The following is an 18,579-nucleotide window of genomic DNA, read 5'->3' on the forward strand; positions in this document are numbered from 1 at the left end:
AACAACAGACTAATAAAAATAGAAGCCTACAAAAAAAAAAAAAAAAAAAAAAGAGAGAGAAACAAGATATATATAAGACTGGGTGACCCATGGTCATCCCCTTATCTTATCCTTCCTTCCCTTATTTTTGTTTATTATTCTCCCTTGTCACACTGAGGTTCTAAAATTTTACCCACACTGAAATCATGGGAAAATTTCCTTTTTTTTTTCTTTTTGTTTTCGTTGTGTAGACAGGAAATATATTTTCTACACTAACAAGTAGCTATACTTTTTCCTGTTATCTGAAAAGCTGACCATCAGGATTAGAAAAGACAGATGCCATTTATATGGTAGGTTAAAAATAGCACATGGTATGTGGTTGAATGGGCAAATTGTAATCCTGCTTTTTTTGAGTGATAAGGACATGGTGCAACTGCAGGAAGTGAAAGTACAAGATCCTTCTGCAGAATGATGCAGCTCAGTCTCTGCTGAACTATTTGGTCAGGGTGTCCTCTTCCCGAAACATCTGATTACTGTCCTTTATTTCTTCCACTCATCTCTCTTGCCATTTTCTCACTGTCTGACTGTCCTGGAAAGGACAGTAGCAAATGAAACAGTATTTAAAGTATGGCTGTATACCTCTTTACACCTCCTCATGCCTGAGTAGCACAATTTATGTTTGAGGCTCATATATATTTGAGCAATGTCACTTCTCAGACATGTTGAGGTGTAAGGTGTGGGATGAAGGAAGGGAGGGAGCCCTTTATGGCAAACTTCTGTGTATCCAGATATAACTAATGCAGCATATGAAGGTAGATGCAGACTTTCATATGGAATTATTAACCAGCATAGTATCAGCATAGAAAAATATTTGCTCTGTAGTCAAGGACCTTAACTAGAAGTTTCAATCGTGCTCCCTGAGCTGATGGAGTGGGGAGTATGGCACTGTCTCAATAAAAACTGCAGGGTTCCTAAGTTATTAATGGTATATAAATGTAACCTAGAGATGAATTTAGAGAGGCATTTAGGCACGTGACAGAACAGCAGCACTGTATCTTCTGCAACATTGCCTCTTCCCATTTACTGAGCAGGCCAAAGAGGAACCTGTTGGAACCTAACATCCAGTTAAGGCTCTGGGTCTTGGTGATCACTAATCCCGTGTTGCGGGGACTTTTGCAGGACTACATTTACTTTGCATTTGGCTTCCAACAAAAGTTTACATGGTCATCCATTTCTGAATAGCCCTTTGGTAAGAAAATGAAGCATTGCTGGTTTTCCTTTGAACAGTGGAGATTTCCCAAAGCCACGATCACAAGCACACTGAATGGCATCCTGATTTAGCATGGGTTTGTGAGGCGCAGTACAGTTTGTGAAAAGGAGCATTCTGCCTCCTGTAAAAAATCCTAAATACTTGTACAACCACAAATTCATCTTTTCATATCAAAACCAGGTTTGAGCTGTGTCTTGCAGAACACTGAGCTCCTGTCAAGAAATCATGAAGCCAAAAGGAGATTTCTAAAAATAGGCAGAATTTGATTGCTTCATTGGCAGGTCATTATACTATGGAACTGCCTTAAAACAGAATTTCTAATGTTCTTGAAAAACACAGCAATAATGTCCATTCCTCAGCCAGTCTCTGTAGAAGGTATTAATCTTACAATGTAGTGAATGAAATGTGCTTTGAAATCTTTCACATGCACATTGTGCTATGATACATTACAGCTTCTTTTGTGCTTTCTGTGGTTCTAGAAATTTCATTATGCCATGCATTTTGTCTTAATATGTTGATCATAGAAACCAACAGGAAATAAATATTGGTTTATTTAATACTACATCAAACTTATGTTGTACCACCAGAGTACAACCAAATGTATTTTTCTAAATCAAATTACTTATAAGTTCTATTATACACTATATATCCATTTGAAAGATTAAATATAAAAAGGTTTACTGCACTCTATCCCAATATCAGCTTAATTGATTTCACTGTGGAATTCAAGGCTGCTGAGTTTCATAAAGCTGTTTCAGTTGCTATATGTCTAAAAATATATAAGTATAGTCACTGACTGCAGCTTTTTATCTTTTTCTCTATTTCTAATTACTTTGATCAATGTTGCTTTTCCAAATTTAAACATTTCAGCAAAATACCCAATGTTTTTCTGCCATTTAGAAAAAAGTTACAAATTAGGAAAAGTAGTAGTGCTGACTTTGCAGACAGAACAACTACTGGTGTTTGCAACAGAACATGTTATAAAGTCTTGTCCAAGAAAACATAGCCAGGCAGTAAATGAATTCATTGTCTCTGGCTTCATGAAATGCTTCCAGTGTCAAAAATCAGTGCAGGTCAGAAATAATTTGGTTCTTCCAGACTTTTGTGGGTTTTTTTTTTAATTTCATCCATTAAAATAAACATTATTTTTCCTGAAGAAAGCAACAGTCAGAGACCCTGAAAAGCCCCAAATTTTTCATCTGGAAATGCACATGCAGCCTTCTCATATACTCTGTGAGATAAAGTCTGATATGTCTTCAAACAAGATATAGAGGATGAAGAAATGTTCAGAAAAAAATCTTATTTTGCTTGGATTCTCACCAAATTAACATTTGTTTCTCTTGTTGACTTTGATGCCAGCAAACCAGGTGGGGCAGAGGAAAGGGGAAGCACCTGCATTTAGTGTCTTCCTTTTGCAATTGTATAAATTTCTCAGTTTTGGCAGGTGACAAGGAAGTGCTTTCTGTCTCAGTCTATGTTTCTCCACATCTAGCTGCTGGTAAAAGAGTCCTCTGGCACTGTTCTGCATAGCTGGAAATAGCCTGGGTGAGTTTTAATGAACCTTAGATAAATCAAAGGACCTATCTTCAGTCAGGTAATGATTTATCTTTATGAGTTATCTGTTCAGTAGAGCAGCAGGTGTAGGGGTGTCCTGGAGGCTTTCCAGTGATCCATTCTGCCTTATTCACTAACTCACAAAACACCTTTAACAAGTACACATGGGAGTTTCACCAAGTACAGCTAAAAAATTACTCTGCCTCTATAGGACCTGCAAAATTAGTAGAAATTCCAAAAGAAAACTGTGCAGAAACAATATCCCAATTTTTTGCAAGCTACATGGGGACAAGATAGAGCTGATTCCTGAAGAGGAAGGCATCCCTGCATGACAAAACCTGTTGAGGGAATTAAATTTATGAGAAAGAACTATGCATGAAGAATTTTTCCTCTATAACACACTGTAAATTTTTAATATGTACATGAAGCTGGCAGGGTGCCATTTCAGTGCCTCATTTAATTCAGTAAACTGCCTCCAGCTGTATTTCTTCACTTTGAAAGGCTGATGGATTGAGCCACCCTTTCCACAAAATGCACTGGTGGTTTTTGTGATTCTCCTCTAGGTGTTCCTAATCTAATGTATTCCTTATTATGTTATTTACTCCTCAATTTGCCAACTGAGATCCTGCTTATCAGGGGAGACCAGATCTGAGTATTTAGTCCTGTTAGAGACAACTTGCTTTTAGTAAGCAGCAGCTGTATTTTTTTTTCTTGGAAGACAGTTTGGTCAAGTTGGAACCTTTTTTTTAATCTTATGTTGCCTTTAATGTTTTGTTGAGTGTGGGGAAAGACACTTCTTTTTCTATACGCTCTGTGATTCAATGAAAAACCAAGAAAAGGTTCAATTGTGCAATAAGATTTCTGTTTACCCCTCTACACCAACCAAACACAGGCAGCATGAGCTCCCCAGCTCTTGCTTTAACAAACTAGAGTGAATTCACATACAAGTCATGAGAGAATATGCCAGATCTCAGTTTATCTTTGACATGACATAAATCTTCTGCTCTTGACCAGCACATGATAATGTCATTATTCTTCCAGGTTTGTTGAGAAGCAAAATTGTAGACATATTTCTATCTATTATTTTACAATAATAAAGTTGTTTCTGACGTATTTTTATAATCAAAACAAGCAATGACCTGCCAAGTTGATCCCTCTCCATGCTTGCTCCTATTACCTCATCTCCACACTGTTTTCAGAGGATTAAGGAGGAAGAACATCTGGTTTGGTTTCACTGACCAAATAGAAGTGGGTGTTGGTCATTTCTTCATCAGATAGAATGTGTGACAAATTCTTGCCCTGAAAATATTTGCTCAGAGACACAGTGTTCTGCATGGGTGAAAAGTCAGCATTTGGAGCACCATCCACTAAACAGATATGAAGTTCATCCAAGTGGGTGACACATGTCATACAATCTTTTACCAGAGGGGTTCATTTATATCCTCTGGTCTGCATGCTCACACCAGAGACTGCCAAATTGCACCAAAACATCCATACACCCCACACTTTTTAGGTTAAAGCGTTTCATGTTCTGGAAGTTGAATATGCATACATTTCAAGAGAGGGTAAAATGGTATCTAACTCAGAAAATAATGGTGAAGACAGCATATATGCTCGCAGCAAACAACAGAGGTGCTGTGCTGCAAAAGGGGGAAAGGCATAACACCACTATTTCTCTGACCTCAATATTAGCTGTTCTAATATTTAATTACTTTTAGTGTTAGGAAATAGCCACTTATTTAAGGTCAATTTTTTGTCTAACTTCAGCTTCCTGTCATTTAACCTTGATATTCCTTTGATAGCAAAGTTAAAATCTCCCACTATCTTTTCCACGTTTTCCTCATGTAAGTACCTATGCACAAAGATCAAGCCACCTCTTCACTTTTTTTGATAAGCTGAATAAATATAGCTCCTTAAACCTCCTATACCAGGACTCCTCAGTCTTATTTGTGTCCTTCCTGTGAACTCTCTGCAGTATTTTCACATCTTCTGGAAGTGCAGACACTAGAATCACACATGCTGTTCCATGGTGTGTGTGCAGGCAAGGTCGCTGCCCCACCTCTGTTTGAGATTCCTCATTCATGGACTCAAGTGCTGAGTTCTTGGCACGGTATCTCAATGAGAAATCTCTTTTTAGCAGTTTGCACTTGACCCAATGTTCTTCACTTGAGCACAGAGTTATCCCAGGTTACACACTTTGCTGGGGCACTTCATTATCAGTCTTGTATAACAAGGTAAATGAAAAGATTGCTGGCGTTGCCTCTCAGTGTCAGATTTAATAAGGCATTGGGATAGCCAAGATCCTAAATGAGGCACCTGAGTCTAATGCATGAAAGCAGCCTGAAGAAGGATCTGAACTTCCACCTTCTAGGGAGCTCTGATGTGCTTCAGATACAAACTCTGTTCCCTATTCCAAGATGCAACACTTTAGATATGGTTGTGTTAAAATCTACTTAGCAAGCTTCTGACCTTTAACTCAGTATTACAAGCATTCCATAACCTGAGCTCTCATTAACCTTTTCTCTTTCTTGTTTTGGCCTCCTCAGTACTTTTGTGAACTTTACTAGGAAGGAAATCATGTGATTGTTTAAATCACTGCTAAATTAAAAAAAATAATCTTTCTAGCAATAATAAAACTTAGGGAAACATTCAGTAAAAGGATTCATCAATGATACCTCATAAGAACTGTGCTTTAATATATGTCGACTGTTGGTATTTCTTAACAATTCTACAATGTACATTGTTTATCAAATACCTACATACTTAGTGAAATCCTCTGGAGAAAGTCAGGTATTCTGTAACAGCACAGTTGCTCTTATCATTCTTACATTTATAACAGATAACAAGTTTTTTGAAAGTGCTCTCCATCCATAAATGAGGTGAATAACATTCATTACTTTTGAATATTGGCTAAATATGGCCATACGTGAAGTGTAAGTTCAATTTGGGAGACTGGTAGAGTATGTGAATTGATCAGCCATATGAAATGGATTTTCCATCATATTACCCCTGCCCCTTTGCAAGATTAAACACAGATGGTCCAGGGAGAATGAATCCATACAGAGGAATAATAGTGTTATCCCACAGAGAAAGAAATCTTCCACCTGTGTGGTAATTTGATGGGGGTAACTAAAATATTCCAGCTCTCATTATAATGATTTTTAGATTCTGCCACAGTTATTTGTGTGATAAAGTATTTTTCTAAGTGACAGCACCTGGTGAAGTCTATATCATTGCTTAAAGAATAGACTTACTAATCAAGAAGGTGTTATCATAATTAAAACAAGGAAAAAAAATTTCAGTAATATTTTTACATTATGAGATGAACTCTTAATATTGTATAATCCTCCTATGATATATAAGTGATATTTTTTCTTATTGGATTGATATCTATATAGAAAGTAAAAATAAATGTTGCTAGCAGTTCATCTGTGTCATTGGGAGTCAGTGGATCCACTCCTCTGCCCTTTTTTATAGAATGGCCATTTAGTCCAGCTGAAGCTCTGCAAAAGGGCTGTTGGCTGCCTAAGGCTCCACTCCATGGAGACAGATGGAACAGGGTATGTGAGTCCTTCTGAACCCCATTCCCAGTTTAATGTAGCTGTAATTTTCATGTCCAACACATTTCTTCCTCCTTTCACCACCAAAGCCTAGATAGGAGCTCAAACCTTAGAGCTGCATCCTTCCTTTTTTATTTCTTCACGACCTTGGTCCCCAGTTGTTATGATAGCAATCATTACATTAGGTCATTAGAGAGGGGTTTATTTGGTATTTGCTCTGATATGACCCTCACAATCTCAGCACAGGTTCAGTCTGTCAGAGCCATGGAAGGGAAAAAGCCTTGGTTAGTGGGGTTCTGTGTAAAGACTCTGCACTACCCCACAGAAATCAATTCACTTTTGTCAGCATTTGTGGACTCTCTTTACCTTCTCTTTCACTTGGTTATAAGACTATATCACCATATACAGCTACTCATACATTTTAATTCTAGAGACCCTTTCATACATATTAACTATCACATTAATGCAATGTAATCAGCATTTCTAATGGCTCCATTCCTTGCCGTAAGACCCCTAATGAGTTTATGTGACCAGTTCAAGGTCACACAAAGGTGTCCCTGCTAAAATTCTGATCAATGCAATCACTTCTGCTGAAACACTGCGAACTGCTAAGGATAAATACCTCTGATTTCTATGTGTGCTGTGGTGGGATCTTTTTTTCTTTTGCCAGATTTTTTTCACATTCATTAAGTCAGGAAAATATATTATTTCTGTCACTTTAGGCCAGATATTTTGACACAAGTCACAAATTGCTAATCCTTTTGCAAACTCAGACAGCAGTCTGACATAGCTCCAGATTTTAAACACATTTTCAGATTGGAGCCCAATATGTCTTAATCATTTGACTGTGGAATAAAATGCACAGACCTGAAAAATGCATCTGAATTTTTAGGGAGGATTTAATGTCTATAATATTTTATGCACTCTCATCCCATAGGGCGATTGATCTTTTCAGTATGTCAGTGCATAGTAAAGAGGATTGAAAACAGATCCTCAGAAGAAATACTACCTCCCAAATAATCTTAATTATGTCAAATAGCAGAGATCTGACTATTGCAGACAGTTTTTGAGGACTCTATTCCTAATATTGTATCCCCATTTGGCTTGGAAAATAAAGTTGAGCGAATGCTGAAGGTATAATTTTAAAAGTTAGTAATCCTCTGACAACAAGAAGAGATTTTTTTTCTAGTGCTTAGATCCTTTTGAAAATTAATGTTTGGATTAGTCCAAGAAGATATTACATGAAAAGCTCTTTCCCTGTTGGAGCATCCTTGTCTTGATCACCCATATACCTGTGTGCCTGTTTTATGGTGACTTAAATAGGGCAGTGTGTTGCAATAGGAACTTATTAGTATTATTGTAAGTTTTTGGAGCACAGGTTCCTTTATACAGACTCAATTATATTCCACTGGGTTTAGTTCTTTAATTTTTCAATGAATTAGTTGGCTTTGTAGGAACTAGACACCTAGCTAATCTTTGGGACTATATTTATCAGATAATGCTAATGCACATTTTTCTTAACAACAGAATTTAGTCTGCTTAAATACAAAGGGCTAAATTATATGAGACATCTTTTTCTGACCCAGTAAGTTATTTTCTGCTGTTATACAAGGACAGCCTATTTTCCTGTAAATCTCTTTTACCACTTGCCTTCTTGATGAGGCAAGTGTACAGATTAAGGCAGGTCGTAGAGTTGAATGTTCACTTTGGAAACTTATATCTAAATTGTATTTTCTGCTGATTTACAGACATGTTCTGTGATCTTTCAGCTTATTTTTTTAAGTGGGGAAGTCAAGGTTCAACCTTCCTAAAAGAAGCCTCTGCACAGTGTAATCAGTGTGTCTGTCTATGTTGAAATAAAAATGTAAGGATAAGTATAAAAGAAAGAGAAAATATGTGAAAAATACTATTTTGAGAATATACAAAACAAAAGAATATTTGCAAAAAAAGTAAATTTATCTGTGAATTGATATTGAAACCATTATAGTGTGAAAGAGAATGGAAATCAAGGTGAGGTTTGTAAAGCATTTCATTGGTGTAACTGGATTTTTTTTCTCATGTGAGTGATTGAATACTAAGTGAATGCTTAGAAATTTTTTGATCATGACAAAAACTGAAGTGCAATGTACACTCCCATTTTTGATGGCTTAAGAATTACTTGATTATAAAGAAGAGTGCAACATGTATGACCAACATGTATGACACTGGCACCATGTGGCTTTAACAGTTTTAAAAGAACATTTCTCATAGCTTTGCAAAAGCAGAGAATCTCTATTTTGTCTATTTTTATGCCTTCCATTTCAACCTCCTTTTTCTAGTTATCTTCAAAAAAGTATAAATTACATGACCCCTAGAAATGGATAGCAACAAACAGCTCTTGTATGCAATGTCATTTTTACTCTAAGCTGAAGAACTATGAGATCATTAAAGCTGAGAAAGAATATTTTCCAGTGCTTTAGAGCAGTACTGAATTGTATAGCCAGTGTCTAAAAATATACTTTAAAAATCTTCACAGACTTTCCCCACTGTACTCTAAATATGATTTAATACCTGCCAAGGTAAACAATATGGAATTGTTAGGAAAAAAAAAGCAAAACACAAATCAAAATATACCACACACTAGAAAAAAAAAAAAAAAAAAAAAAAAAAAAAAAACAAAACAAAAGAACGAAAAAAACTCTACCAACCACAAAAATGCACAGGCCTCCTTGAGAGCAGAGCATGTCAGTATGACTGTTGCAACAAATGCATACACAGTTAAGGGTGTAATTAAAGCTTATGAAAAGGTTTCAATCTCCTTTAAAAAATGCCAATATGATATGTTTCACTTTTTTTGTTGTGTGGAAAGTAATAAAATTTAAAATAAAATAACCAAAACACCACAAATTCTTGCAGAAAATCAAATTATTTTTCTCTCATAAAAATAATATCCTAGGAAAACACAACTAAAACCTCTGTATCTTGAAGTCCCTGGTTTAGTGAAAAGATACAGCTATTGTATTAATGTTCAGAATAGGCTTAGGTACTTTGCTTAACAGCAATGGAAGTAAGCATATGTTTTAAATTAATCACATGCATAAGTGTTGTCTTGACCCAGAGCAAAGCAGCACTTGGCATTAGTGAAAGCAATTTTCTGCAACAAAAGTTAAATTCAGTCTTTAAATTTTAATGCCTCTGCTTGACCTTTTCTTTCACCATTGTGTATAGCCTACATTATTCTAGCCTTCATTGCCTGAAATTATCAATTCATATCAAGTTAGTGGCAAAATGTTGGATGTTTTAAAAATATCTTCTATTTCTTTAAAAGAACATTGTTATTTTAATAATAGTTGAAAGTATATTATGTTTCCTGAGTCACTGGTATCATAAATCAAACCCAGAAGCCCCTTTCTTTTCCCAAGCTACATGTAGAAACACGAAATTCCAGTTCCAGCCCTCCATATGTGCTTTTGCATGGTTTTTACCCCAACCACTGAAAAATGCCCATAAAATAAATTGTGATGTTGAATTGATGGGCTGTATAATCTGTGAGGAAACTGTCAGTTTTACTCTGTTGTTTCTCAAGGGATTTCAATGTCAAAAGCTGCAAGTAGGGTTAGAATTATGGAATTAGCCTTCAAAGCTGATTATTAATGTGCAATGCTTATTTCATTTAAACTGGCATCCCATGGAAGCTGACACATCTTACACCTGAACTTCAGTTACTTGCTCCAGTGACAGGAATAACTTATTGCAACCATGGAATATTTGGCATGCTGTCCTAAAAGCTGAAGGTGGAAAATCTCTCTTGGAGGAGTCATTGCTTACATTTTCAGCAACTTTTCAGACAGTTACATGTGTCTGCGAGCATTTATGAGCTGCACATCCTGCTTTATATCAAAACTAGTGACCTCCTCTTAAAAATTCCACCAAATTGCACTGAAATCAAATTTTTTTGTCTACCCCCAGTGTTTACATTATATTCATAGTGTTAACACACATTCACACATATATATTTAGGCTACAATCCTAATTCATAAATTCCAGACAATTAATAGATGCTATGCATATTGTTTAGCGTTTTCATTCCACAGTCACATAGTTAGATGTTCTAAACCCATTCATGTTATAAATGTTAAAAGAGATAGGTTTGTCTTTACCATTGATTTAATGCTGGTTCTCAGAGAAATTATTAACTACATTAGCAGCTTTTTCATTGTGCTGGTACAATTTTGTATACAGTGATGAAAATTCTCCTGCATCATCCAGGAGATGGCCACATCCCCTGCTGGCCACATCTCCCTGCTGTGAGGAACAGTGGCATTTCGTCAGGGGAAGACCAAAATATGAAGTGTGTTTCATGATGACCTGGTGGGATCATGTCTCCTCCAAGAGCAGGACAGCTTTCAGTTTCTATTCCCTGTGCAGGACAGAATGAGAGCCACAAACTATAAACCAGGAAGAGCAGAATAATCTATCAATTTTTAACTCTTGATTTGTCTCTCCACTTGCTTCTAAATCTTTATTTAACCAATTAACTGACAAATAGTTTAGTTGAGGTCCTGGAGGAGAAACTCTTTCATGAGTAACTTTATATTGAATACCCAACTAGAGAAGACCTAACTTCAGATGGTTTTTAGAAATATTTCCTTTACAGCAATTTTTATGCCATTATGACTCCCAAGTACTTTTTCATTATTTCAGAAAGTTTTTCTTTTCCTTCCTGAGTTCACCTCACTCTTTTTTTATCCATTATTGACTCAAAATGTTACAGTATTTAGTTTTGAAAAATACATGGTATGTGATGTTTGAAAAGTATGGAATGGGACTGAGATTTCCACACACAGGGAAATATTTCTTCATTGTTTGACATTTACCCAACAGCAGAGGGGGAATAGTTACTACTGATGTGAAATTGTTGCTGATACAGCATAAAACAATATTCCTGCACCATAAGTCTCTACCCAAGACAGTTATTTTCTGCTACATCAGCTTTAACAACCAGGGCTAGGCCAAAAAAGAAACTTCTGGAGAGGTGAGATTAAAAATGCTTGGTTACCTCATGAGCTTTAGGTCCATTTCCTAAAATTTGTATGGCTTTTTCCTTATTTTATTTTATTTTATTTCATTTCATTTCATTTCATTTCATTTCATTTCATTTCATTTCATTTCATTTCATTTTACTTTTTCACTGCAAGTACACATTAAACAAAAGTCCTCTTTTTGCAGAACTGCAATCTGAGTTGTATCCCATTTTTATAGAAGTTCTCTAACTACTGGGAATATTTCTCTTTGACCAGAAGTTGCAGCAAAATGTCATGTATGATTTAGACAGTTGAGAATGGAGGACATGTACATCAGCTTGTGTGTTCTGGGGATTAAGATGTGAATAATGCTTTGAAGTCAAGGCGCTTATGATAAATTTAGGATTGACTCTTTTAAATTAAATGCACATAAAGATTCAATTATTTGTCAATTAGAGGCAACTAAGAGCTCTACTACTTTTCATTTTCCTAATATCTTTTTGCTTCCTGTCCTTTTAAAATATTATTTTATTACTATTATTATTATCTCTCATTTTTCCACCCTCTGCTTCTTTGGTCCTTGTCTTTTTAGCCTGGGATTTTTATGCAGAAGAACATAACTGTCATGAAGTCACCTGAAGAGAATATTAATTTAGTTTCTGGGGCAATTGCACTTGCTTGAGAATTTTTTATGTTTTAGATTATCAAGATTTTTTTTCTGTGCAAATTCTGAGTTAGTGTAATAAACATGTAAAAAGTCCAGTCTAATAAAACTTGATTTTTATGACTAAAAAGTCCCTTGGAAGTTTTTGATAATGTGTTCTGTATGGGAGAGACTGAGGCAAATATTTCTCAAAATTCTGGGGGATTTGGTTTCCTGTTGCATGTAACTTTATGCCTCACAAAATATTTGCCTCATATATTAGGAACATGAACCTGAGATTTAGTTTAATGAACAGGTAGGTTACATTTATCCAATATATTGATATAATCTGCATTTTAGCAGACTTTTGAGCAAAACTTTACACAGAACTGGAACTACTAAATTATCAAAATATTTGCTTGTCACACATTTGATGGCTGTGTGGCATATTTTTTTCAAGCTTTCATAGCTTTCTATCTATTTGCCCCTTTATTTTTCCCTTTCTCTGTTTTTGGCATGCTTTTCTGTTAATATCTAAATATTGTGCTCTCACTTGATATTTTAATCAGACATTAATGGGCTTTTCTGTGAAAGCTGAGACAAAAGTACCATTGCAAATGAAAATTTAAATTGTAAATTATTTCTCAGTCTTTACAGCCTTATACAGACAACTTAAACCAAGTTGCCAATATTTTTTATGCCGATATTCTGTTAAATCCGCTGAAGAAATCACATCTGCTCTGAAAACCATAACTGGGGATTCATTCCTAAACATACTTCTGTGAAGAAGATATATAAACATCTCCAAGCTATGAAGAGAAGATAACACTGTCTGATATATTTAACAACTACTGGGAAAAAAAAATGTTTAAAGGGGGAAAACACATTCCATGGAGAGATATCTATTTAATGTTTAGATAGTTTGGAGAAAAGATAGAGGTATCTTTCCTCCCTACTCCCACAGAAATTAAAAAAGTTCAATTTTAATGCATATCTTTCTGATTCTTTTTGGGCAGTGCACAACAAGGGTGATTTGTAGAAACCCAGAGAATTTTTACCAGTACATCAGTGAGCAACCATAATTGTGTTTTCTCCCTAATGAAGTCAATCCTCTGCAAACGTATAACGAAGTTAAAGCTTGTCACTAAGGACTGTGTTTCTTTGCCTGTAGGGTTTACGGTGTTCTCTGTCTTTTTTTTTTGTTGTTGTTTTTAATTTAAGGATCATCTGTTTCAACTGGAATCGCACAAATTTGAGAGAGGACGAGGCAGGTGCCCTTTTGACCCCAGCTCTTCCTTCACCTCCATCTTAATTGGTAATGATCTTTATGTCACGAGCTTCACAGTCCTGTCAGTCTGTCACTCTGAGTCTCCTTCTCCAGCACACCAAAGTGTTGTCAGCCTTCCATTGCAATCCTCCACATGTCAGGCTTAATCCTCGTGGTGCTGCCCACATTAATATTGCATTCCAGGCAGCATTACCCACAGCAAGGGTGGCTCGCTGAAGGGAAATGTTGAATGACATGTGCCATCCTGGAGGTAATTGATTGTTGTGTAATTATGGAAATAATCATTTCCTGCTTTCCTTGAAAGCAAAGAAGCATGACTGGCTTAGTCATTTACACCGCTTTTGTTTTCATGTACTGAGATTAATCTGAGCAACAAGCACCCTGCAAAAATGTGAATTTAACTGTTTTTATATCAAGCTTTATTGATCATATAAATTAAGTTTTTTTAAATTTTCATTTCAATGCTGTTTTCTAACAAAACTATCACAAACTGGTGATTCTGTGTTAGAAGAGTTGATCTTATGCTCAAAAGATGTAAAAATAGAAGTCAATCAAAGTCCTGCCTTGCCAGGAAGCTGTGCTGAGATAGTGCTCCTCTGGGCCTTGCTGGGAAGTGTAGCATTGTAGGACTGGGATCTTTGGAGCTGTGATATAGCAAACCATATGGGCTTTCCTCAAGAAATGTTTTCTTAAAACATTTTGTGAGATGAAGCAAAGACAGTCTTGGCACTACTGACTGACTGTACAGTGACTAAAAATAGCCTGGAACAGCAGGTAAATGGTAAAAGCTAGATGGAGTTAGGGAGCAGCACAACCATTTCTGGGTTTAGAAAACCTGAACAGAAACTGAGCATTCAAAAGGCATATAGATTAAAATAAAGAGCTAGAAAAAAAAAAGCTAAAGACTAAGTAGCTATTCTATTTTTCAGGGATAAAAAAGAGGACTTTAGGGCCTTTTTCATATTTACATTTGTCTGGGCATCTTAAAATCAGGTAACTAAATTCTCTGATGATTAATTACAGTGGTATTTCTCATCCATGGTGGTGATGAAATATTGGTAATGAATGACAGTTGTATTTTTACATGCTAGGTTTATTTGTTCCTTTACATCAACAAATTAATTAAAATAAGAATCTTCAGCAGTAATGACAAATCTTTTACACTGCAGGAATTAATCAAAATATCCTTTAATTTCATTAGAAAAAAGTAAATTAGACCTCTAATTCTTAAGAGTTATTGGGTCATAGAAGAATCAGAAAAACATATTGTATTTTGCCTGACCCTTCAAAATCCACGAAGCACAGATTGTCATGCTTTTATCCCACCCTTATTTCTAAATTGTTTCTACAGTTTTTGACAGATTCCAGTCTCAGTTTAGCCTGGGAACAAAGACTCAGGGAATTGCTGTAATTCCCTGAAACCTCACGGTCTAATCTTGAAGTCCTTCTCAACCTTTCCTGAGATAGAACTAAGTAAATAAATTAACCTGATCATGTTCCTACTGTGAGATCAATCTGAATTTTATTTGCTTAAATGGAAGCCAGATTGTCCCACTGAGTTTTAGGAGTTTGCCTGAATTATGGGAGGTCCTATGGATCCTCGTATTTTTATCTGAAGGAGAAAATAATTCCTTTACCCTTCCCTGGTAAAATCTGATTAGAGTCTTGGGGGTCCTTTGGCAAAGATATCTGACAAAGCTAAAAATTCTGTAATATAGCATGATTAACTGGAGGAAATAATATTTTTGTCAGATCACTGATACTCAAAAAAACCAGACTAACTTTCACCTCTTCATCAAAACTAAGAAAGTATTTAGAGGCTGTTTTTCTAGCTATCCATTAGGAAATTCTACAATTTCAAGTTATCATGCAATGATATTTTAAAAGCATAAGAAAATTCTTCCTAGACTTTATCATATTATTTGTTTCATATTTTAACTATTGGGGTTGAACACTTCCAACACTTAGGAAAAATATTTTAAGGAAGTTTGAATTTCCATTTATTCTATTTTATTCTACCAACTTCTACTACCCAGAGACACGCAGTACACAGAATAAAATGCTGCACCTTAGACTCCAGGATGTATGTCCTTTGTCTCTGCAGGTAGCCAGTTGAAAAGTTTGGAAGACCTAGATGCAAACACAGTGAATAATAATCTTTTAACTGACATTTGAGAAGGAAAAGACTTCTAATGCCAAATGCAGTGAGAAGGAAGGGATGCTCCTTCATTCAGACAGGCACTGAGGTCAGCTCATGATGAACATTACCGCATGGTAGGAGATGCAGACTGCACCATGCACACTCCAGGACTGTTCTTCCAGTCTTTCTTCTTGTGCTTGGAGGTTCAGCCAACGTGCACATCCATGAAAAGGTTTTATACCAACCTGTCAGCAAAGCCCACCCCAGCACCTTCTTCCTCCTACGGAAAGTGTTCAAAGCCTGCTCCCACCTCTGCCCCTCACATTAACACAGCCCCTGCACCAGCATGGCCATTGACTAACAGTGAGGATTAGGCTAAAAAGAAAACTTTACATGCATCTCATAAAGTTTTAAAAGCTTTTAAAATTGTGATCGTGAAAGATCATTTGCCCCATAACCATTTAGGACCAGATTTAGCTGGATTAATTTAGGAAGAAAGATAATCCCTTTTCCCCATCTCTGCATGTATTTCAACACAAGAGTTAAAATACCCACTCCAAGAAAACAACAGTTTGTGACTTGGCTTTAAAATGAAATTTCTGTGCTGTTGTAAGCATTATTGTAGGTTATCTGACCCACTAGTGAAGTAGCTTGTGATGAATTCCTCAATACATGAACAATTAATTTATTGCCAGCATCAGGAAACAGAATGGAAATTGGATGGCAGACAGGCTGAATAAAATGTTTATGTTTAGCTCAATGGTATATAAAACTTTTGGACTTTTATTCCTAATGATCTCCTCCATCTGTTTTCAATAGCCAAAACTATTTTTGATACCAGATCTTGCACACTGATTAACTTAGACCACACTAGCTGAGAAATTAGTTTATGTCCACATATTCTTACCTGCAATATATCAGACGAAAGTGGTGAAAATCCTAAAGTACATCTGAATAGGTTTATATCCAGGGAATCCATTCCAAAAGTATTTTCTTCTTTTACAGTTTTAAAAGTTAGGTATTTGTGTCATTTCTTCTAGTCCAGACCAAAATACATTTTTTTTCTCAAAACAAAAGACAAATGCTTGAGTGAAAGACAGAAAATACAAATATATAGAGGTACTGGTTTACCAGTTAAACAATAGGGATTTTTTATATTTTCTGTTTTCATAGTGCCAAAAGTATCATTTTTCTAAAATGTGAATTAGTCTTCTGATTTTATTCATCACGTGAGTAATAACTGATTGACAGTCAAAGAAATGCATGAAAGGTGCAGTTTGTGTTCTACTCATTACATCTACACGTTCTAATGCTTTATTCATAAAATAAATTTTCCTTTTTACACAAATGAATAGTATTTTACACTGATGAATAATAGCTTATATTTGCATTTATACCTTCCAATTTCATGCAGGTACAAAAACCATGCCACCTTTAAGGTGGTAGCAGCCAATTTATAGAAATCTTTTCTATAGTAGAAATCTTTTCTATGAGCAATTTAATTTAAATGGTTCAATCTGTTTTGCTTTAGGGTTGTCATCTAGGAATTTTGAAGGATTTAGAAGAAAAAGATTGCATTTTAATTATTTAATATTTTGCCTTGAATAAAAGGCAAAATGAAGGTATTTTAAAATGGTCACCATTAAATTTCGATATATTTGTTAGATTGAAAAGATGCTAGCTGAAAGATTAAAAAAATGCTAGCTAAAAAGTATATGTGTATCACTTGAGCTAAAAGTGGTCTTTGAGGTCCATGGGAGTTTTCTGTTTGCTTAAATAAGTAAAGGAGAAACTTTTAATTCTTTTTAGAACATGATTAACCAGCCTGTTAACCTGATTTACAAAACTTATATTTTAGCATTTTACTGTGAATCTGAGGTTATTGGGAGAGGGGAGGAGTAGTGAAGTTCTCTGAAGTTACTCAGCTGATTTTTAGGGGAAGGTGGAGGTTAATCAGTGTGATGTGCAGCAATATGAAACCCTGCAACCAAGAAAGGATTGAATTCATATGTGATAGTAGTTTTTCAAGGGAGGAGAAAAAAGTAGAAATCCTTCCAGAATTCTTCAAGCCTCAATCTTAGGTTATCTGTAAATCTGGAATTGGTTAGCACCGGTAAAAACCTAGCAGTGCTCAAAATTTGTAACTTACATTTATACAAAAGAGTACTGAAAAGGACAAGATAAGACCCTCTTAGTGTCAAAAGTGCAAAATATCTTGGAATTATTCAACATTATGCAGAATGTTTTTGTGCTGAGATATTTGATAGTCACATTTGTCAGTACTGTCCCATTGTTTTTCATAGGTGAAGTGACCTATCTGCTCACACATGATACTTATATTTAGTTTTGTAACAGCTCAAGGTAAAAGTCAGATTGAATTTCTGTATCTGTAAAATATGGAACAATATCTCTCCAGGACTGGCACTTCCATTTTCTCCCCTCAGGATCTCACAGATTCAATCAGTCATAGTTTCTTCAGTATACACTAGAATGCCATACCAGCAAGGTATTTATTTATAACAACATTTTGTACCTATGTCAAACAGAAGGAATAGACTTCATATTTAACTTGGGAACATCTGGATTCACAGATGTCAATCCTGATCATTGGCAATATGTGATGAATCATTTACTCCACATTGTTGCATTTTCCAAGATACATTATAGTTCTGAAAAATAAAATGTCCTGTTTTTCATTACACACCACCTAAACTAAAAAGAATACCAACCAGTCTGATATATTTTTCCAATGGAATTCCCAAAAGGGGATATATGACTAATGTAACTCATTAATTAGGGATTTTTATAACAAATAAAATTATAAAGACACTGACAAATTCTACAGTTAGTAGAATAAAGTTCAAAAATAAAGTTCTCTATTAGTTTTGGGCAACCATCATTTCTACAGATGCTATAATTTATACTTTGTGCTTCACTTGCCAGTATTTTACACTACATCTCAACCATGTATTTTCCAGGGCAATAACCATTCTGTATATGATGAAGCCTAAGGCAAAACTGTGCTCAGCTCTGGCTCAGCAGAGGTGTTGGAATCAGCCCCAGCTGCCAAAATATTAACTTTTCAGAATGATCATTCACAATTATACCACCATTCAATTCATGTGTCTCTCTTAAGAGAAAC

The 18,579-nt window shown here is 35.5% G+C and overlaps 1 protein-coding gene across 1 annotated transcript in view; it reads left to right on the forward strand.

Annotated features, from left to right (window-relative positions):
- The window catches only part of SEMA3E (semaphorin 3E), a 126,760-nt gene that overhangs the window by 80,404 nt on the left and 27,777 nt on the right, over positions 1-18,579 (forward strand). Inside the window, exon 5 of the mRNA XM_058022912.1 lies at positions 13,231-13,324. Coding sequence (XP_057878895.1) covers positions 13,231-13,324 — 94 coding nt within the window. The remainder of the gene's footprint in view (positions 1-13,230; positions 13,325-18,579) is intronic.

This window comes from Melospiza georgiana, chromosome 4 (genome assembly GCF_028018845.1).
Source record: "Melospiza georgiana isolate bMelGeo1 chromosome 4, bMelGeo1.pri, whole genome shotgun sequence".
NCBI lineage: Eukaryota > Metazoa > Chordata > Aves > Passeriformes > Passerellidae > Melospiza > Melospiza georgiana.